This window comes from Chenopodium album, chromosome 20, assembly GCF_948465745.1.
Source record: "Chenopodium album chromosome 20, dcCheAlbu1.1, whole genome shotgun sequence".
Classification (NCBI taxonomy): domain Eukaryota; kingdom Viridiplantae; phylum Streptophyta; class Magnoliopsida; order Caryophyllales; family Amaranthaceae; genus Chenopodium; species Chenopodium album.
In genome coordinates this window covers 35,862,198-35,884,836 of record NC_137853.1, presented here as the reverse complement: position 1 = coordinate 35,884,836, position 22,639 = coordinate 35,862,198, and the positions used below count along the sequence as shown (strand labels likewise).

Genomic DNA, 22,639 nt, shown 5'->3' with positions numbered 1-22,639 from the left:
ACAGTATTAAGTCTGCATCATGCAAGCGAAGAAACAGCTACACTTCCGATTCTACGATGGAAGATCATAACAGCACTAAAAATTGATTTCGAAAACTGATAAATTTGCTATTATTACTACCAACCGCCACAGTTGGTATTTTGCACTCCTATTCCTTATTCTGTTATTCATGTGAGGGTAAGGGACACGAGCAAGCCCCAGTTTATTTCTCTGATAAACAAAATATACAAATCAAGGATGAATTTCTAAAATTTTAGGTAAAATCGAGGTAAATAATGTTGAAAAATAAACCTGCCACGTATCACCACATTTAAGTGTGTTACATTGGTTGAAGAAGAGAGTTAAACACTAATAAGGCTAAGGGGCTATCCCCCTATTGCCAAATGGTTTTAAGATGGAACCTAATTGGACTTGTGAAGTGAACTCTCTCTCTTGATTTGCGGGTGCGGTCCAAATCCGTATTTAACATGGTACATTGGTACCACATGTAAATCTATCAAAGTATTATCAAACTTATAAATTTTTTCGTCATGATTATGATTTATGAATGATGAATATTAAATTTCTCTCTTCCGAAATTTTGTTACTAAAAACAAAATAAAGAAACTTCAGCAAGGGGATGTAGCTCAGATGGTAGAGCGCTCGCTTAGCATGCGAGAGGTACGGGGATCGATACCCCACATCTCCATATTTTTTTTCCCCCCGGAAACAAAGGATGCAAATCTGTATGACTCTATCTCAGTTTTGGTCTAATTTTGCCATACGATTTATCAAGAACCCCGAAGATAACAAAATTACATAAAAGCATAAATTTGAGCTTGATAAATTCGACAATAAGATGTGCAATTCAGCAACAAACTTAAGGTTGACATCTATTTAAATCTTTAGTATGAACTCTCCTTTAGCTGTTAGACAGTACTTGTACTATGTATGTATCAATGTGCTGCAAGGAGTTTTTAGTGACAGTCTACGATACTATAGACATGAAGTGTAGTTTTTTTTAAGCACTATAAATAATGGAAACCAACATGTACAGATAATACTGGAAATCATTACTTCATAGCAATGTGCACATTATTTTGATTAGAAACAAACCCTTCTTGATATTAGGCAATATCATCATTGTTGCATACTTTGTGCAATTGTGCATGGAGAAACCTATCACGGATTTGAGCAGCCACATCACGGACTGTCTGTAGAAGATCAGATTTAGTTGACCCTCTAGTGTCCATGGCATCGAATTATTGGGTGACTACAGAACCATACCATAAGTCCATAACATCCTTAGCACTGGTCACAGGAAGGCAGGAACATGTTCCGAGAAGCCAAGTGCATTGTCTCTTGTGACTATCTACAATGGTATGGCGTGCACTGATGAGCAATACGCCAATACCTATTCCTGAGAGGTACTTTAATTCAGCTCCACCCTCAGTTCTCTTAAATCTGCAAGATTTTATCTACCTCTGCCTGTCTCATTGGCTGCCACTGTCAGTCTAGTTGCTGAAATTTTAGGGAAGTGGTTAGAACACGAATGAGAGAATTTTCCTTTTTAACATTTCAGAGACTGAAACCAGGACATCAGTTCTCCCTTGCATAGCTGTAATTGAAACGGAAGAAAAACAATGCTATCATATGTGAAACATTACATGCTCATATCTCATAAAAGTGTAAAACTAACAAAGTTAAATATCCAATACATACAATCAACCACTGCTCTTGCAATTTCATAAAAATCATCCAAATTGAGTTCAGGACAATGACTTAGAAAGGAAGGTCAAATCTTAATGAAATTGAAATTTAGCAACTTAAAACAGAAATATCCTATGAGTGTAAAGCTTAAATTGTTAATTATATATACCATTGAAGACATAGGCCTGAAACTGAGGTACAGTCAGTTAGTAGAAAGCATCGTTTGCCTTATCAGCTAGGGCATGGTACTGTAGATGCAACCATATAGACATATACATTGTCCAGCAAAAACGGACCACATTTGTACATCATCTTAGTAGTCAATGCTACCACCAAGTACTGACATTGAATGAACATAAAACATCACATATAAATGTTTGAAATTGATAGGAGTGCAAATGGACAGACGTGAACAAACTGTGACTGCTGCAACAATCAATAGGGCAGGCTTTCAGGGTACAAAGCATCTACTCATAGACAATGATACTTAGGCACTCGCCTAATCAATCATACATCATATTTCTTTATCAGCTTGATTAAATTATGAAATAATAATGCAAATATAAGCCAATCATGCAAAATCTTAAGGATCAGTTTTGTCCACTCACCAGAGATTGTGCATTATGCCCCCATGCCCAATTGCCAATGAAACCCTGGACCATATCTTTCGAGTGTCCAAGAGCCCAAGAACTATGGACTGACTTAGAAGCCACAACAATCCAAGCCACTGAGGTCACAGATCAAACTAAATCTTTCGAACTTTAACAGTTTCAAAAACATCCCTGGATACAAGGAAACACCCTTAAGATGTACTACATTTCTCCACTTGAAGCAGAGGTTAACGGCATCCTTCACACTCTCGAGTGGATTGAAAACAATGATTCGTCAGGAATCATAATGGAATCAGGCTGTCCAACTTCTTCTGCATTGACTGAATGCAGGTAGCCTACTTCAACTTCCTCAAGCAATGCTGCAGCCTGCAGTATAAAGCAAGATTCACAAATAAAGTAGCTGATTATAGCTAAATGGTGTAGATTTAGTAACTGCCAACCAAACTTCATATGCATATTGGATCCTGTATATATACAGCATTACAACAATTTATTTACTGCTTTATTTTTCCTGCTAAGTAACTAGTGTACATCTTATATCATCTGCAATATCAATAGAATGCAGCACAAATATATAATCTTATTTTAAGACTGCGAAAGTTACAATAAAATGCTACCTAAGATACGACCTTAGGTTACTCAATGAACAATTGAACATTACAAAATACTAATAGCTGTATTGTGGACAGATTGAATTGCTAAATTCCTTCATCTAAAGTAAGTTACATTATTTATCCAGTAATTTCGAGTTTGTTTTATACTTGTATTTCTTTTGCCTCTCATATTCTTACTTTGCATGGATCCCATACTTTTATACTACATACTTGATACACAATAAACATCCAATTATGAAAGAAAGAAATTAGTTATAGATTGGAGTATATTAGTAAGATGCACTCTCTCCGTATTTTAATAAATATTCCATTTTTTCTCGCTTGTCAATACAAATCTTTGATCAACTATATTTTCAATTATCAATAAGTATTAATTATCAATCAATCAATCAATCAAAGCCTTAATCCCAAAAGTGGGGTCGGCTAACATGAACCAAATTTGATTATTCCGTGTAGTCATCAACATAAATCTTTCTCCTCCATCCCTTACGATCCAAAACTTCATCCTCACGTAAATCCATGCACTTCATATCCTTCCTCACTCCTTCCAACCAAGTCATCTTTGGTCTCCCTCTTCCTCGTTTAATCCCTCCATGGTCCCACTCTTCCACTCTTCGCACCGGTGCACCCTCGGGTCTCCGTCTTACATGTCCAAACCAACGCAGACGATTTTCCCTTAATTTATCTACAATGCCCGCCACACCTACTTTCTTGCGAATAACCTCATTTCTGATTCTATCTCTTAAAGTGTTTCCACACATCCACCTTAACATGCGCATTTCCGTAACCTCCATCTTTTTAATATGCTCTTTCTTAGAAGCCCAACATTCTGTACCATAGAGCAACACTGGTCTTATGGCAGTCCTGTAGAATTTTCCCTTCAACTTTAAGGGAATGCTGCGGTCGCATAACACTCCCGTGGCCGCTCTCCATTTAAGCCACCCTGACTTAATCCTGTGGGTCACGTCTTGATCAATGTCACCATTCTTCTGGATGATCGACCCTAGGTACTTAAAACATTCACTCATGGTCAAATCCTTTCCATCCAAACTCACCACTTCATTGCTTGTCCCCCTCTGAGTGCCAAAACGACATACCAAATATTCAGTCTTACTCCGACTTAGCTTAAACCCTCTAGATTCCAACCTTTGCCTCCATTGCTCCAACTTGACATTAACCCCATCCTTAGTCTCATCCACCAAAACGATATCATCTGCGAACAGCATACACCATGGAACCTCATCTTGAATTGGTCTAGTTAATTCATCTAGAACCGTTGCAAAAAGAAAAGGGCTTAATGCAGACCCTTGATGCAATCCGATTGTAATAGGGAAATCTTTTGTCAACCCTCCGCATGTCCTCACATTTGTTGACACATCCCGATACATATCCTTAACTAGGTCTACATACCTTCGTGGGATACCTTTCTTCAACATTGCCCACCAAAGTATCTCTCTTGGCACCTTGTCATATGCCTTCTCTAAATCAATAAAGACCATATGAAGATCTTTCTTCTTTACCCTATAAAACTCCATCATTTGTCTTATCAAATGGATTGCCTCCATAGTAGATCTCCCAGGCATAAAACCAAATTGGTTATCTGAAATGCTTGTGCATGCCCTCAACCTTTGTTCAATCACCCTTTCCCACAACTTCATAGTATGGCTCATAAGCTTAATTCCTCGATAGTTAGAACAATCTTGAGCGTCTCCTTTGTTTTTATAAACCGGGACCAAGGTGCTCTTCCTCCAATCTTGTGGGATCCTTGTAGCCGTCCATATCTTGTTGAAAAGGTTTGTTAACCAATCAATACCAATCTTACCCAAACACCTCCACACCTCTATCGGTACCCCATCAGGGCCAACCGCCTTCTTAGGTTTCATCTTCCTCAGTGCAATCTCCACCTCTACTCTCCTAATCCTTCGCACATACTCCATGTTGATTTCTTCATCACTCATAGAGGTATCTCCTATCACAACTCCATTACTTCCATTAAATAATTCATCGAAGTACCCCTTCCACCTGTCCTTGATGCCCTCCTCTTGCACTAGGACCATTTGGTTCTTATCTTTGACACACTTCACCATGCCAATATCCTTCCTTGCCTCTTGTCTTCTCTTTGCCATCTTATAAATGATCCTTTCTCCCTCCTTGGAATCAAGCTTTTCATAAACCTCCTGATATGCCTTTTCTTTTGCTTGGCGAACAGCTGCCTTTGCCTTACTCTTAGCCTCCTTATACGCTGCAAAGGTTTCATCACTCCTACATTTTCCTAAGGCTTGATAGCATTCCCTTTTTTGCTTAATTACTGCTTTCACCTCTTCATTCCACCACGAAGTATCTCTCTGTACCGAAGTTCTTCCCCTTACTTCCCCTAAGACCTCTTTGGCCACTCTTAGGAAACAGTTCTTCATTCGTAACCAAGTCATGTCCGGATCCACCTCTCCATCCCAATCCGCTTCTTCAATTACCTTTTCTGTAAAAACCTTAGCTTTTGCATCCCTTAGGGTCCACCATCTTATCCTTGGTTCTTCTTGTCTAACTTTTTTCTTCGCCTTCTCTTTCAGACGAATAGTCATTACCAATAGCCGGTGTTGGGTGACCACACTCTCCCCTGGGATAACCTTACAGTTTATGCAACTTTGTCTATCTATGCTCCTTGTGAGCAGGAAGTCTATTTGAGTTGCATTTGCTCCATTCCGAAAAGTTATCAAGTGTGAATCCCTCTTCTTAAACCAAGTATTAGCCAAAATTAAATCATATGATTGGGCAAAATCCATAATAGCTTCACCACCGGCGTCCCTCTGCCCATACCCAAAGCCTCCATGGACACTCTCATAGCCATCTCGGCTCGCCCCAACGTGCCCATTTAGATCCCCTCCAATATATAACTTCTCTGAGTGGTGGACACCCTGCACCACCTCGTCTAGGTCCTCCCAAAATTGTCGTTTCTCTTCTGCATCTAAACCCACTTGGGGAGCATAAGCACTGATAACATTCACAATCTCCTTGCCACATAGCAACTTCAGCCTTATCAACCTATCGTTCTTCCGATAGACCTCGATCACCTCTTTTGCCAACCTCTCATCGAGAACCACACCAACTCCGTTCCTAGCTCCACCATTCCTTGTTCTGTGGCTCGTTTCTTGCCCAACATACCATACCTTATACCCCAAAACCAAGCCTCGAGCTCCTTCTCCTGTCCATCTTGTCTCTTGGAGGCACATGATGTTCACGCGTCGTCTTTTCATTACTTCTACCAATTCTGCTGATTTTCCCGTAAGAGACCCCACATTCCAAGAACCAATCCGCAAACTAAATTCTTTTCTCCCACGCTCCCTCCTGATCCCAACTCCAAGCCCTTGATTATTTGACACCACAATTGGGCAATATGGCGCGTCGCTTCTGGGCGACGACCTAGCAACCCTTACATACTTATCACTGCACCCGGGTCTGGGAAGTGCAGCGCGTCGCTCAGTAGGGAACGCCCCAATGGCACGCCCTTGCTCATTTGACACCACACTCGGGCAATGTGGCGCGTCGCTTCTGGGCGACGACCTAGCAACCCTTGCATACTTATCACTACACCCGGGTCTAGGAAGTGCAGCGCGTCGCTGAGTAGGGAACGCCCCCACGAAAATATCTGTTTGGCTCATGTCATGGGATGTGACGAAGTTTTATACTGGCTGTCACTGGCCTACCGTAACCCTCCTCCTTTATCCAGGCTTGGGACTGGCAGCGGGAAACCCACTGGCGGAGTTATCAATAAGTATTAATTATTTTGAAATCATCCCAATAGATAAATTATTAATTTTTAATTGTTATAATCAATAAGTATTAATTATAACAATTAAAAATTAATAATTTATCTATTGGGATGATTTCAACAAATAATATAAGACCATAATTCTTCTTAGGTATAAATCACAAAATTGATCAAGGTGGGTCAAGTAAATAATACTCAATGTTAATGGAGCATTTAAGAGAGATAAAAAATGTAATGTAATTTCACTTTGTAAATTGTTACACTTAATAAAATAAATAAAAGGAATGTAAAACTTTCCTAATATGTGAATTTAAAATTCTTATTACTCGTAGTATATATTAGGATGATTGAATAATCTATTTATTTTTGTTGTCTCGTTAATACTAATATATTTTATTATTAAAAAAAATCTAAAACTTTCCTATTCTATAAAAAAAATAATAATCTAAGACTTTCCTAAAAAGTAAAATGAATAAAAACTTTCCTATAATAATTTAAAAAAAGGAAATATAATGGATAGTATCTAAGCTTATTGCCGGTTGAGGAATCACATTTTACACTTCAAAAAAAAAATGTCAACCTTATTTCTTCTGCCTCGGTATTGTCCTCAATTCCACCCACCATCATATTGTCCTCAGCTTCCCCCGCAACCTTGCATTCCGTTAATTCCACCTCGAGAGTTTATTAGTTGGCTTCCTCCAATTCCTGGCTTCATTAAAGTTAATACTGATGCAAGCATTAGGAGTGATGGGAAGGTCAGTTATGGAGTAATTGCAAGAGATGAACAAGGTGTTTGGATTACCGGATGTTGTGGGTATTACCTCGACGATCCATTTGATAAACATGTCGGTCCAAAAGCCGGAAAAGTTGTTAAAGGAGAGATAAAAGCTATATTGGTTGGTCTCTCAATATCAAAAGAAAAAGGTTTCAAACAAGTAGTCATTGAATCAGACTCAAAAAAGGCCATTGATATGATTAACGCAGTAAACAATAAAAACATGTACAAGTATTCATGGTTAGATAAAGAAGCCGTGGAAATGATATACGAGTTTAGGGAATTGGCAAATAAACTACGTTATTGTTGCTTTCAACACAAGAAAAGGGAAGGTAACTTTTGTGCCGATAAAATGGCTGAACTTGGCGCTCAAGGAAGTGAAGTTGAGCAGAAGTTTGAGCATCCTCCGGATGAAGTGGTTCCGTTTCTAACCGCGGACTATTGTAGGTTTCCATTTCCAAGGGGTATTAAGATGACAAAAAAAGAAATCTTAAATATTTGTGACTACCTGACAAGGTAGCAACGTAATTCAAGGATTTTAATTAGTTGTAATTAATATGTATGTAATTAATGAAATCATTGTATAGTAATGATTAATTAGGAGGAGGTTTACTTCAAACTTAGGGGTTGTGAGGTTCATTCTGATCTTATTAATTTAGAAGGTCATAGTATGAAGTTTTTGTTGTGTACGAGTATTCTTTAATTTTCAAAGAAAGAATGTCGTCATACATACTCGATCATTGCTATTTTAATTTACAATTGTGATATGATATGATTAAGACTGTTTATTGTTTAATTTCCAACCTAAAATCGGAGTATTACTTATCGTATGATTAAGATTTCCAGTCTTTAATTGTTACTGTATTGTTTATTTTTCTATCTTAGAAACATATGGACTTATGGAGTAGAGGTTCTTTCGTGTAGATACATGTACTCCGATACATTTTACTTTTCAATATTAAGAAATTTATAAATTTAACACTTTAATTTGGTGGCGTTTGATAGCTACTTTAGTTTTTAGTTTATAATTGGAGTAGTATTGTCTATGATATGATCATGATTTCAAGACTGTTAATTATTTATTTTCCAATCTAAAATCGGTATAGATTATGGTATGATTAAGATTGCCGGTCTTTAATTTGATCATTGTTTATTTTTCAATCTTAGGAACAATTAGGAGTAGTCATCGTAGATGTTTTTCCGTGTAAATATGAAAACATATAATACAAGTACTCCAAATATAGTATATACGCGTGTTTTAATTTAACTCTTACTCCATAATTGGTTCAAGTACTCTGAAGATAAGGGTCATTGTACTCCGAAAAATTATAAGTACTCCGAAGAAAAGTGTCATTGTATTAATGTTAAGCCTACCAAATTACCAAAATCTAGCAACTGCTAGAGAATAAGTGGTACGAGTACTACTATTGGGTATTATTATCTTGTTTATCCTTCTGCCAAAAAAGAAATTAAATAAATAAAGTAGTAGGATTTTAGGTGAATTGGAAGATGTAAATTATGTTAGTGATGTTCCGTAAATGCATTGTTGTGGGTAGCTAAGTTTGTTTTAGTTAGATTATGGGATTAGCTCATAATCAAAGTTTTTAATGTGGATAAAATGTAAAATTACAGGCTTAGCTTCACGCTTTTTAATTTCAAAGAAAATTACTCTTGTTAGATCTATACAGTCAAACTAATGATCAACACTCACATAGTCACGTTGTAAAGATTTGAATATATGTACAATGTAAAAGATACCCCGTATAGGCTTAATGATTTTTTTTTTTTCAAAGTTAAAAATATTTGTTCTCTCATACAAAATTAAAATATTGTGTCTATATACAAAGAATTGACCGAGAACACAAACTTAATCTCTCACTTGTAGAGTTGTAGTGCAACAATATAATACAGTAATGTGCTTGACTTTTGTCAAAAAAATTCAAAATTAGCCAATTAATCATCAGATTGCTACAATAGTAAAGTTAGACAAAAGTCAATGAACACTCAAAGGCGTTAAATAACAAATGCAATACTCCTAATTTTTATTTGTAATGGGATGTCGACTAACATTTTATGCACCTTAATGGCTTCCTTACTTTATTCCATCTTATTTAATGAATGCTTGGTTTCTAGCAAATAACATTAAATTGATTTCCTCGCTATACTACTTTAATTTGTTTATTTAACTCTAATCCATAATGGCAAAAGCTAATAAGCGCCCCCGGGATGTTAGACAAGAGAGTTAAAAGTGGAAATATTAGAGTAAAACTAACATTAATCACACCGAACGACGCGTGATTTTGCCATGCATTCCTAACTTAATACTATTTCAACCAATATAATTATTCCTTATCTAACGCCCCGGGACGCTCGTTAGCAAGATCCATCTATAATTAACAGAATTCCATTACATTTACATACATGTCACACAATTTCCCTATTTACTTAATTAAGAGCAATCTTAATGGATATTTAATCTGGAAGAAAGTCTAAAATAGTAAATAATCAAGAACCAACTATATCATGCCACGTGTAATAAAACACTGAGAATATAGATAGACCTTCTGCAACATGATTGGTTGGTGTCATCTAGAGAAAGATTACAGTATGTGGGTGTGAGGAATACACAAGAACAAGATCATTGAAATTGAAAAATTATTAAAATAGAAATTGAGGCAAACATTGGATCAACAACAATCTTTGAAGCAAACATGGCAGCAATAGCAAACATTGCTGCTGCTTCAACTTCTTATTTTGGAAAGTCTGTAAAATATGCTCAACCTCCATTTTCTCTCTCCTCTACCTCTCCTAGAAATCTCACAATCCTTGCTATGGCATCACAAAAGAAGGTAATCATTACTTTTTTTTTTTTTTTTTGTTGTAATTATAATTTCATGTTTTTAAAATTGAATTACAGGATTTTATTGATTAAATTGATTATGTTATACTTCGTATAATCTAGTTTTACCTAATTATATAATGAACTAATGATACAAGTATATATAATTAAAGGGTAATTCTATTTGACTTTCTTAGGTTTTCTTGTCTTTGTATTAATGGGTTTTCACTTGCATCTCTATATGTTTGATAAAGTTTATCGAGCTCATACATAAGAATAGGAATTGAATCTTGTTTACATCACTGAACAAAAATTTAGTTATTTAAGTATTAAAGAATGCATTGTAAACTTGAAGTTCGTCTTTTTCATTTATTTATTTAATTTAATAATTATATTGGGTGGGAGTTAATTAACTTGTATTTTCTCTTTTTGGTTTTTGTCACCTTAAGAAAGTTTATCAAACATAGCTTACCTAGAAGTACAAGATTTTAGTTAGATTCTATTGTCATCTTAAGCAAGTTTGTACTCGTATAAATTGAGATTGAGTCTCGTTACATTACCATTAGAGTAATTTAATTTATATTGAAAATGTGTTACACTTGAATTCTATTTCTTAGCTAGAAGTACAAATTTTTAAAAATTTATGTACTTAAAACAGGTGAACAAGTATGATCCAAAATGGAAAAAACAATGGTTTGGAGCAGGACTATTTTTCGAAGGTAGTGAAGAGATACAAGTAGATGTATTCAAGAAGCTGGAGAATCGAAAAGTTCTTAGCAATGTTGAGAAAGCTGGATTACTATCAAAGGCAGAGGATCTTGGATTTACACTTTCTTCCATTGAGAAAGCCGGATTGCTATCAAAGGCAGAGGATTTGGGGTTATTGAGTTTATTGGAAAATTTTGCTAGTCTGTCTCCTGCAGCCTTAGCATCAGCGTCATTGCCCTTGCTAGTAGCCGCGATTGCAGCTGTTGTTCTTATCCCTGATGACTCAAGTGCCCTTGTGGCGACTCAAGCCGTGGTTGCTGGTACTCTTTTTGCTGGTGCTGCAGGGTTGTTTATTGGGTCTGTGGTTTTGGATGGGTTACAAGAAACTGATTGAGTTGTTATTGAGTTTGTATGTATATGAATATGTTGTTTGTGCATGATTGGAGCTATAGATTAGAGGGAGAAGTGTGACAATTTGGTTACAAAAAAAACAATAACTTGTTTGTTTAAGAAGTTTTGTGCATTTGAAAGCAAGAATTAGGACTCTTGACTACTATGGATTGCATATATATGTATGAATTTTGGACAACATATGATTCATATATAGAGGAAATTTGAAGCTAGGTTCATATATGGTAGGTTTGCAACTTTGCACACTTCTGAAAATGCATTTTTTTTTTTTTTTTTTTTTTTTCTAAAAGACATGTATGTGTATAATGCTCTGAAACTCACATCATATTATATGGTTTTAGTCCAACAACAAACTTAAGAGTAAATTGATGTCATTTTAGCTTGTAAGTTGTAACTTTTAGATTGACCATACATTCCATACTCAATACGAGTGCTAAATAATTAAGGTGCTCATCAAAAGTTTAAAAATAGAGGATGATTTGATTTAGCCTGTATGATTTAGTTATAGTTGGAGAAACTTCAAATTTATTAATCATCCAATACTCCTCAAATTATAAGCTATTTTAATTTTTGTAAGTCTCTAGATTTTAATTATCACGATGGCATGGATGGACTATTTATGCTTATTAGTATCACTACTATAAATGATTTGAATCATCTAGAATTATAGCCTATTGGCTATTGCTCAATACTTCCTTAACACCAAGATAAATGAAATTTATTTGACAAAGGTTTTATTTGGACATAATTTGAGACACACAGAATAATAATAATAATAATAATAATAATTCATAGAATTTCCACTCTTACAAATTGATAGATGACTCCATATAAAAAAGAAAATTAAAATCCTACCTGGTATTGGTTTACTAATACTAGGAGAATTTAAAATACTCACAATTTGATCTATTTTAAAAAAAAAAAATTGGAATTTTTTTTTTTAGGAAAGAGTCATTTTGACTTAATACAGCACAATCTAATTTAAGGTTAAAATTGACAAAAAAAAAAAAAAAAAAAAAAAAAAAAAAAAAAAAAAAAAAATCGAAAATAATTCATTTTATGTGTGTTACTCAAACCGACATACGGAATAATATTACGAGTGAGTCATCAATAGGCAAAAACTTGTGTAATTTCAATTGTACGTTAAACCCTAAACCTCTCCCCCTATATAAACTCTCCCACCCCACTTCTTTTCCTAATCAACCAGAATTCAATCGCAATTCGATTTCTCAGCGCAGGTACTAATTCACTGCTGTTCTTCATAATTTTGGAATTCATACGCTAAATTGAGTTTATTTTTGCAATTTGATCCAATTATGTGTAAAATGTATTGATGCATGCCAACTGTTTGTCAAAATTCCTCTTTTAATTTGGATTTTGATTATGATCCTACCCAATTTCATTTTTACAGTGTAGATTTCAATTTATTTGGATTAGGGTGTTTTTCTTACTCTTCAAGAATTATGAATTTGCGATATGATTAAGTCTTTTAAGATGGAGTGACGAAATTATTTCTTGATCAACAATTAGGGTGTAGTTTTTACTCTTCAAGAATTATGAAATATGATTATGACTGTTTTTTTCATCTGAATTGCCCCTATTGATCTGTGTTTTGAAAATTTGTGAATGAATTTGAATACCCTTCTGCATAAAAATTAGTGTTTAACAATGACTGTGTTAGAATCGCATACCCCCATTACCCCGTGTTTGCTGACAAAAGAAAGGGAAAAAAAATTCTAAGTACAATGATGATTATGTTAAGCAATGCATGTTTGATAGGACTTAGGAGCAAAGAATATGAGAAAATCCCAGTTTATGTGATCGAGTTCGGGGTATAAAAGTGTGGGATCAATGGACTAAATTTTAATTAAGCATAAAGAAGCAGAATGGGGGAGAAACAGTCTTGAATTACCGGAGAGAGAGATAGATTTTGGAAATTATCAAGTCGAGTTGTCCCCATAAAGTTATTGGAATTATGATTCTGTACTACACTTTGTAGTGTTAGCTATACAACCTGTTTTCTTATGTTATATGCAATTTTCAATTAAAGTTGTCTTAAATCGTTTTCTTCCTTGCTGTAGTATTTGTGCTACATTCTTGTGATATCTCAGTATGATAAGATGATAGATACACTTGGCATAAGTTTTAAGTAAATAAAGAAATAAAGATAAACAGATGTAAATTATACTGGATCCTTGTGTATGTTAGTTCTTGAAAGCATAACCAGCAGTTAAACGAAACCAATTGTGCAGGATAGACTGAAAATGGGTAACCTATTTTGCTGTGCACAAGTTGGGCAATCAAAAGTTGCTATTAAGGAGAATTTTGGCAGATTTTCTGAGGTACTTGAGCCAGGATGCCACTTTGTTCCTTGGATTCTCGGGAGTAGCATTGCTGGATATCTTTCACTGAGGTTGCAACAATTAGATGTGAAATGCGAGACAAAAACTAAGGTTGGTATGAACACAACTGTATCTTCTTAATTTGGCACAGATTGAGTCAATGGGCTTGCGTGCAATATTCTTTTATTCAATCAAGCTGCTAAAGAAATATGTTTTGATAAGTTGAATGCTTAGGTTCCAATACCAACGAATAGAAGTTATAACTCTTAGGTGCCCTGGTTTATTTTGCAGCATTCACTTTTAGCTCATGTCTGTTGATCAGTTGATGAGATGTTTGAAGGTCATTTAAGTAATCTGTTCAATGTCTGTACATTTCTGTAGCATTGATTGATGAGATCATGTATAATTGTGGTTATATTTTTGTGCAGGACAATGTGTTTGTCAATGTAGTTGCATCTATACAGTATCGTGCCCTGGCTGATAAGGCAAGTGATGCTTTCTACAAGCTAACCAATACAAGATCTCAGATTCAGGCCTATGTCTTTGACGGTATATTAAATTCAACTGTTTTATATTACAGTAAATCTTTTTGTTCTAGTTGCCGAATCTCAACCTAACTACAATCTGCCCATCCCTTTTCTATTTCCTAGTTATTCGAGCCAGTGTCCCAAAACTCAATTTGGATGATGTCTTTGAGCAAAAGGATGAAATAGCAAGAGCTGTGGAGGACGAACTACAGAAGGTTTTTTTTGGCTTAAGTAATTGATGCCTAATTTTGCTTTTCCTCCCTTCTATATCAAACTTTAATATGTCATTTATCCAAACAGGCAATGTCTGCTTATGGTTATGAGATCGTACAAACACTCATTGTCGATATTGAACCAGATAAGCATGTCAAACACGCAATGAATGAGATCAATGCTGGTAATTATCCTCTTTCTGTTTGAGCTATCCATTGTAGTACTGTAGAACAGCTTCTGTATTGGGTAGTGTATCATCATTTAGGCATCTAGCAGAATAAAACCATTGGTTGAAATCTGGTAGGCAATATATGTTTACTGATATGTCAGATTGCTAGGCAAAGGAAGTAGTCATGACTGTTAATGCTTCACATCTATAGGATGTTTTGACAATTTTCTGTTATTTTTATGAGTTCATCATTTTTGACAAATGTTAGCATAGTTTTTCTCCCATCCCAATTTTTGTTGTGGGAGAGTGTTGATCAATAATGTTCTTTGTTCAGTTGCTTAAGCAAAATAATCTCATTCTTCTTACAACCACTTCCCTAAAATTTTTAGCTGCAAGACTGAGGTTGGCTGCCAATGAGAAAGCAGAGGCCGAAAAAATCTTACAGATTAAGAGAGCTGAGGGTGAAGCTGAATCCAAGTACCTCTCGGGAATGGGTATTGCTCGTCAGCGTCAGGCCATTGTAGATGGTCTAAGAGATAGTGTGCTTGGCTTTTCTGAGAATGTTCCTGGGACCAGTGCTAAGGATGTCATGGATATGGTTTTAGTCACCCAATATTTCGACACCATGAAGGACATTGGAGCATCATCTAAATCTTCAACAGTCTTCGTTCCTCATGGACCTAGTGCAGTTCGTGATGTGGCTTCTCAAATTCGTGATGGGCTTCTCCAGGCTCAAGATATGCATCGATGATGGCCAGAAAAGTAAAAAAGGGTAAAGTGCTAACTTGTCAGGAAGGTATTCTGATCTGAATATTGTGCATACTTTGTTCATATTGCTTCAATGTTCTTAGTTTATCATAGTACTATATGGGAATGATAGCTAAAATTGTTGATATGACCTGGCTACTTGCTCAAGTGTTTTTTCCTTGTTTTTTCGTACGTAATGAAACAATTTATAAATATACAATTTGGTAGTAACGTCATTTATCTCCAATAGTAAATTTTGCCTGCTTCTATGATTGCCATATTATTATGATTTTGAAGGCTAAATAAGGATTGTAGTTAGCATGGTTAGCCGCTGCTATTTCTTATGATTTTTTTTTTTTTTTTTTTTAAATCCAATTTTGGCAGAATTAGTTCTCTTAACACAGTTTCTACAAATCTCAAAGGTGGAAAAATATAGAGGGACAATGGCTTGCTAGCCTGGGCTGGGGTTTCGCTCGAGGAGCGGAAATTTTATCAAATATTATCATAAAATGTCACTGAAAATTTCTGTGCAGTATAGATACATTATACAAGTACTATCTGATAGCTAAAGGGGAGAATATACTACAGAGTTCAAAAATTGTCAGCTTTAGGGGTAAACTCATTTATAATTTAGTCTTGTTTGAGATCAGGATCATCTTCCTTGTTTGGGTTAGCAACTGCATTCTTTTCAGCTTCTTCAATGGATTTCAGGATCTCCTCTCTCTTAGCTGCCAGATCGCGCATCTTAGTGTCGATTTTTTCGAGCTTGAGCTTAAGTTTCGATGGATCCTTCTTATCTTCAGGGTTCTTTTTCTTCTTCTCTTTTCCACCACCCTTTTCTTTGCTGTGTTCTTGATTATTATCACCTTTTTCCTTGCTTTCCTTGTCTTTCTTCTTCTTTTCCTTAACTTTCTCTTCGACTTTTTCTTCGACTTTCTCACATTCTTTTCCCTCCCCGTCTTCGTGCTTCTGCTTAATCTCCTCCTCTGTTCCTCCCATGATTATGAAAACAGAAAGTATATTATATAATTCTTGTAGATTTTCCTGGTTGATTTACTTATCTTTGGAATTAGATTTGAAAATTAAAAGCCTCTTGTTTATTATGTATAAATTGTTTTCTTTTTATAGGCTAACACCTATTTTTAGCTTTTCATGAAGTCCATATTAATCAATGGCCTTAAAAGAAGTTTTTTCCCTGAAAATGTGAATGTCCATTGGTTTGAACTTTGAAGTACATTGTGGAATGCAATTTGGTCAATCTTTTTGTAGGCAAAATAATAAAGGGCTTAAGGATACGATATTATCGCCTTATCGGAAATTCTTTTAATTGTACTATTTTAACACGGCTTGGATCCTTTCATTTTATTACAATAATGTTACTAGTGTTAACAACATTCTTTTTTTAGGGGGTGTCTAGTTCACAGATTCTAGGTATACGATATAAGTTTAGAATGGTTTAAACTCCCAATATTTTGTGATTGATTTATGATTTTAAGAATTCTACCTCAATCAAAGCTTAAAGGGAAGTGGGTTTTATTCATACCAATACTTTTAGGATCAAATAAAAGAAAAAAAATAAGATACTTCATTCTTAATCAACCCAAAAATATAGCAAGAATCAAGTTCTAAACCCATAACATTATGATTTAATTCCCGATTCTAACTGTACCCCATATCATTTTACGAACCAAACGCCCCCTTAATTGTAAAATTCTACTCATGTATGAATCAAAGGCCAGAGTTCAATGCCTCGAACAATAAGACCACTCTTCCAACCAATGCCTTGAACCTCATTCAGTGTCATCTCCAAGACCATCTGTTCATCCGAAGCCTTAACACTAGAATCAACATGGAATATGCCCATCTCGATCTCCATCCATCCATCACCTCTTTCCTCTGGAAGCTCATCAGGATCTCTACGCAAACTTCGTCCTGAATCTCCCTTCAGATAGAATTTCTTAAAGATAACTCCATTATGGTTGTAATTATTTGACAACTCTTCTTCAGATTTTGCAAATACAGACACCATAACTGGTATATGTTCGAATCTATAAGCATGATTGTCATCTGCATCTGTCTTGAACACAAAATACACGGCGTATGTTGTATCTGGCGATAGGAATTTGGTGTGTATTCTTCCTTTTATTTGTAGACGACATTCATCATAGTCTGTATAGAGCTCAACAATCTCTAAGGACCTACAAAAAGATGATGCACTTCCATTAAGAGGCACTTCATCTAAAGATTGATCATACATTAACATATTAACATAGTAGTTGTATACTTATTAGTCTTAGACTATGCTTTGTTCCCTTTAATTTTCACGATAAGGGCTATTTAAGTATAGTACAATTTACATTTAAAATGAATTCAGATAAGTTCAGTTAAGTTAGGAAAGTTTAAACAAGGAGAATAGAAGATACGCTTAGATTACAAATGCACATACATATACAATGTGTTGAGAACTATTGTGGATTTGCATTTGTAGAAGCTAGAAAGAGAAGAAGAGAAACCTCGACTCCGGTACATATTTCCAGTTTTGATGGATGCCTCCCAAAGCTATATTCAGAGCCCTTGCACCAAGCATTAAGGATTTCTTTCCACTCTATAAATCCAAGGGAAAGATCTATGTTATGCAGCCAAAAATTAACATGTACAGAGTATATCAGTATATTACCAGACAATTGAGTAACAAAATTGTGCTACGTGACTAAAAATCAGCTCATGACTAAATTTTTTTTAGAATTTTAGGATTGGAGTGTTTTTGGCTCCGGTACCATGTCACAAAATAATTTTCCGTAGTTTCATTAGAGTATAGAGTAGTGTATCTATACAAGTGATTAGGGCTCATAAAATAAGTCCATTAGCTATACACTATACATAGGTCCTAATAGAGGTGTACCTTTGATTTTAAGCAGGCTATTGCGTATATACGTTACGGAGTATTTTATTTTCCTAATAAACGTGTTGGAAATGAAGTACGGAGTATCAATTAAGTTTTGTTGGATGGAGACCCCACCTGGCCGACTATGATTACAAATTTGCAAGTAGTTGATTGGTTTCAGCCTAAAAGTTACAACTCTTACAAGTTGAATTATTTGGAAATACATGATCCTCTTTATCCATATGTAATAGTCAAAATTATCTTTATCAATATCATCTCCATACAATTAAACTTAATTTATAAGAAATTTCATAAGTGTTTAATTTAATATTAAATTGCTACCCTCATACAAATACCAACCAAAAAACGGAAATCTAATAACTAATAATAGATACAGAAATTGAAAATCTAAAAACTAATTGAATTAGCTAAAAAGTTAGTAATTACCTTAGAGCAATCATTCTTCAAGATTATAGGAGATCGGCAAAGTCGAAAATATAGTTCTTTTTTCGAAACAATTTGTTGTTGTTGTTGTTGATCACGTACAAGCTGTGTGGACGAGTGGTCGATGAAGTTATCACAATTTAAAGGTATAAACTTCTCCCAAGCGAAATCGGATTCGGAGGCGGATAAAAACTGCTTAGACACCGCCGATGATCGGATGACATCGGCGGGCGTCGTCAAAGAAAGGATTTGAGAAAGACATTCTTCAGGTAAGTCTATGAAGTTTGTACGAGTACTTGACAAAGACATGTTTTTTTTGGGTTTTTACTTTTTTAGGGGAGTAACAAGAAATGAAAAGGAGGGAATAAATAAACCAAGCCTAGTCTTATTTTAATTGTTCTTATGCCTTTTAGTCTGCGGCTCAGCGCCTCGCTGCACTCGTCTCGGGTCGACATTTTTTTTATTTATTTTTGGGGTGTTTTTAGAGTTTGGACCCATCCATAATTAACACATGACCAAATTTGTCGACATGACTAATCAACTAACATAAATACGTAATTCATCAATTAAGAAAGGTACACATAAAATAGTGTATCTTGTATGTGGTCCCTAAGGCCTAATAGTAGTTTATTTTATTATTATTATTATTATTATTATTATTATTATTATTATTTATTTTGACGAAGGTGAACAATTTTGACAACTAAAATACGGCGTATAATTTAGGTGAAAACAAATTTTCATATGCGGCGGCTGCGATAACCCATCGGTGAAGGGTAAAAATCATATATTGCTATGAAATATATATTTCCATTAGTTTTTATATATATTCTCATTAAATCAAACTTTTATACTTCTTAGTAATATTTGAATACAAATATTAATAGTTAAAGTTGTGCTTGTATGTTAGTCAAAGTGTTGGATTATTATGAAGCGAATAGAGTATATATGTATATCAATATATCTTAATCTGATAGAGTATAAAACATATTCCTGGGCCTCAACCATCAGCTTAAGCTTTTGGTTGAGTTGGTCCTCTAACATGGTATCAAGAGCCAGCGTGAGGCATATTCTTAGGTGCATGTTTGTGCACCTAGAATAGGTGTAACACCCCATTCTTTTTTTTTTCTAGTTATTATTCTTCCTATAATTCTTCTTTTCTTTTTGATTTTTTTTCCCCTTTTTTTAAATTTTCTCTTCACTTTTTATTTATATAACAATATTCATCAAATTTTTCATCACATTTTTCTCTGAATTCTATACTTTCGATCACTTTCATTAACTTTTTCTTTTCCCTGTTTTTTTCTATTTTTATTTTCCATTGATTAAACTTTCTCTCTCCTCTGTTTTTTCTATTTTTATCTTCCATTGATTTTGTGAATTGAATAGATGAATTTGATTGTTATTCCCAAAGAGATCAATGCAAGTTAGTTTCTATGAATTTGCTATGATGGATATCAATTAGATTGATAAATTTGGGTTTTTTTTCGAGAAAATGGTTTAATTTGGGATGAATTTGATTATTTGAATATTAATTCAACTGTTGAATCTGTGATGAATTTCATTTGATTTTGTAAGTATTAGGTTTAATTTGTAATCGATATTGCAAAAATTATGGTTGATGAATTTGTGATGAATTATCGAATTGCTGCATCTTAAATTTGTTTTTTTATTACGATTTTGATTTTTTTTTAATTAAGTTGCTAATATTTGTGTATAATTTTTGGAAAAAAATGAACACGATGTACTTTAAAAGTGAACATTTAGTACAAAATGAACGTTTAGTAACTAAAAATGATCATTTAGTATACTAAAAATGAACATTTAGTACATAAAAATTAAAACATACGCATTATAAGTATTAAAAATATGAACATATACATTACAAATGTGAGTATATGTATTTTAGAAAATGAACATACGCATTCAAAATATGAACGTATGCATTGGGTCCCTGTAAGTGAACACATGCATAAAAAATGTATGAACATATGCATTTAAGAATGTAAACATAAGCATTCACAATATGAAAATATGCATTTTAGAGAGTGAACATTTGCATTCAAAATATGAACATATTTTATAAACATTACTTCGTAATATATACTTAAGAATATTTATCATATGAACAACAAATATTTATATTATGAACGTTTTAAAACATTTATGAATATAAGGTATCCAAATAATGAACATATGCATAGGTTCGCTTACATGTGAACATTATCTTTTCAGAAAGTGAACATAAGTATAAAATATATGAAGTTATGCATTTCAGAGAGTGAATATTACATTTCAAAATATGAACGTAAGCATTGGTTTTCTTAAAGTGAATATAAGCATTTAAAGTATGAACATATGCGTAAAAATATATGAACATAAACATTTAATAAAGACAACATATGCATAATCAGATTTAATTACTATTTCATGAACAACACATATTTACATTATGAATATTTGAAATTATATATGAACATATAAAATATTATTATGAATATTATGCATTTAATTATGAACATAAAATTTGAAAAAATAAAAAATAATATGATTATGAAATATATGCATTATAAGTATTAAATGTTCATTTTTTTACGTGTTCAATTTTTATTATTACATGTTCATTTTTTTTTCATGTTCAGATTTTTGTACTAATGTTCACTTGTTGCACCTATCTTAGGTGCATGAGGATGCACCAGATAGGTGCATGAGGATGCACCTAAGACCAATTGCCAGCGTGACACAAATGTCACGGGTAGGTATGGGTGGGCTTGTGTTGCATCTACATTTCAAGCCCAAAGGGCCTTTAATGTGAGGGGGAATGATAGAGTATAAAACATATTCTTGGGCCTCAACCATCAGCTTAACCTTTTGGTTGAGTTGGTCCTCTAACATAATCTAATGACCAAAGCTCAACCTTGAAAATCAAAAGTGCCTTATAAAGTTCTCCATAATTGATAATTTGTGGCCATGTTTGGTAAATGGCATTTTGGTAGCTTTTTGGTTAGCTTTTGGCTTTTTTATATGGTCAAACAGTTAAAAAATGTGTTTGGCAATTTGCTTTTTAGTCAGCGAAAAAGTTGGCTTTTAAGCTAATTTGAAAAAACTGTTTTTGAGTAGCTTTTCTTGTTGGCTTATTGGCCCACAAATTATCTAATAAACAGCCAACAACAACAATTAATTTACCAAACACTTTTATAAATAGCCAGCTTAAGCAGTCAATTTAAAAAAGCTTTATAAATAGTCAAGCATTCCAATTGGTCAAACAAGCCAACAGCCAATCGCCATTTGCCAGCAAACAAGGTCAATCGCCAACAACCATTTGCCAAACAAGGCCAACAGCCATATACTCCCTCTATCCCTATATTTTTTTTGTCCCATTTAACTTTTCACAATCTTTAAGACTATTTTTTTTTTAAAAAAAAAAAAAAAAAGCGTACCTGACTTCAGATCTATAAGCTTAAAAATTATAAAATTTGATACTCCAATAAGACAAATCTAACAAGACCCTATACTTATTATCTCTTGCTAAATATTGGGAACTTATGGTCAAAGCTTCTAAAGTTTGGCCCAGGCCATTTATTTTTAATGTAGCAACATGATATATTGATTGGGCTGTAAAATTAGCATGAACTGGACTTGACATGACATTTTCAATACATGTTGGAGTATCAAGCTTTATAAGGTTAATACTCGTATGTAAATAGTGGGCTTACACAACCTAGCTTGTGCATAAACTTAGGTTTTTTTTCATTTAAAAACCATGAATAGATAGAGTAAATGACCATAATTTATAAAAACCAAATCCAATACTTGTTCCATAATGTCTCAATTCTCAACCCAATTTTTATATCATCACATCATCAAACAAACAAACAAAAAAAAAAAAAGAAAAACATA

General features: G+C 34.2%; 3 protein-coding genes and 1 non-coding gene across 5 annotated transcripts; 3 read left to right on the top strand and 1 right to left on the bottom strand.

Annotated features, from left to right (window-relative positions):
- Positions 1-615: 615 nt before the first annotated feature.
- On the top strand, positions 616-688 carry TRNAA-AGC (transfer RNA alanine (anticodon AGC)). The gene has a single exon. It is a non-coding gene; the product is annotated as a tRNA-Ala (tRNA).
- A 9,413-nt stretch (positions 689-10,101) lies between these two features.
- On the top strand, positions 10,102-11,635 carry LOC145598514 (uncharacterized). Its single transcript, XM_081654880.1, has 2 exons — positions 10,102-10,304; positions 10,953-11,635. The coding sequence occupies exons 1-2, from the start codon at positions 10,167-10,169 to the stop codon at positions 11,394-11,396; spliced, it is 582 nt and encodes a 193-aa protein (XP_081511006.1). The 5' UTR covers positions 10,102-10,166; the 3' UTR covers positions 11,397-11,635.
- Positions 11,636-12,527: 892 nt separating this feature from the next.
- On the top strand, positions 12,528-15,647 carry LOC145597937 (hypersensitive-induced response protein 1). Of its 2 annotated transcripts, none has more exons than XM_081654219.1 (6): positions 12,528-12,651; positions 13,666-13,866; positions 14,184-14,304; positions 14,406-14,497; positions 14,583-14,679; positions 15,054-15,647. In XM_081654219.1, exons 2-6 carry the CDS (start codon positions 13,678-13,680, stop codon positions 15,413-15,415), a joined length of 861 nt encoding a protein of 286 aa, XP_081510345.1. In that variant the 5' UTR covers positions 12,528-12,651; positions 13,666-13,677; the 3' UTR covers positions 15,416-15,647. The 2 variants fall into 2 exon arrangements, with proteins under 2 accessions (XP_081510345.1, XP_081510346.1); XM_081654220.1 differs by having other exon boundaries at positions 12,590-12,651; positions 13,671-13,866.
- Positions 15,648-16,973: 1,326 nt separating this feature from the next.
- Positions 16,974-19,160, bottom strand: LOC145599185 (putative F-box protein PP2-B12). The gene is made up of 3 exons (XM_081655592.1): positions 18,743-19,160; positions 17,925-18,016; positions 16,974-17,609 (listed from the first exon to the last, which is right to left on the bottom strand). The coding sequence occupies exons 1-3, from the start codon at positions 19,046-19,048 to the stop codon at positions 17,129-17,131; spliced, it is 879 nt and encodes a 292-aa protein (XP_081511718.1). The 5' UTR covers positions 19,049-19,160; the 3' UTR covers positions 16,974-17,128.
- Positions 19,161-22,639: the final 3,479 nt, after the last annotated feature.

What these genes read in the sequence shown, in the direction of transcription:
- LOC145598514 (XM_081654880.1), top strand. Translation starts at nt 10,167, where the DNA reads ATGGCAGCAATAGCAAACATTGCTGCTGCTTCAACTTCTTATTTTGGA. An exon ending in CTATGGCATCACAAAAGAAG is followed by an intron (nt 10,305 to 10,952) that starts GTAATCATTACT and finishes TACTTAAAACAG; the next exon opens with GTGAACAAGTATGATCCAAA.
- LOC145597937 (XM_081654219.1), top strand. Translation starts at nt 13,678, where the DNA reads ATGGGTAACCTATTTTGCTGTGCACAAGTTGGGCAATCAAAAGTTGCT. An exon ending in TCAGGCCTATGTCTTTGACG is followed by an intron (nt 14,305 to 14,405) that starts GTATATTAAATT and finishes TCTATTTCCTAG; the next exon opens with TTATTCGAGCCAGTGTCCCA. An exon ending in TGGAGGACGAACTACAGAAG is followed by an intron (nt 14,498 to 14,582) that starts GTTTTTTTTGGC and finishes TTATCCAAACAG; the next exon opens with GCAATGTCTGCTTATGGTTA.
- LOC145599185 (XM_081655592.1), bottom strand. Translation starts at nt 19,048, where the DNA reads ATGTCTTTGTCAAGTACTCGTACAAACTTCATAGACTTACCTGAAGAA. An exon ending in TGAAGAATGATTGCTCTAAG is followed by an intron (nt 18,017 to 18,742) that starts GTAATTACTAAC and finishes TTGGATTTATAG; the next exon opens with AGTGGAAAGAAATCCTTAAT. An exon ending in AAATATGTACCGGAGTCGAG is followed by an intron (nt 17,610 to 17,924) that starts GTTTCTCTTCTT and finishes ATCTTTTTGTAG; the next exon opens with GTCCTTAGAGATTGTTGAGC.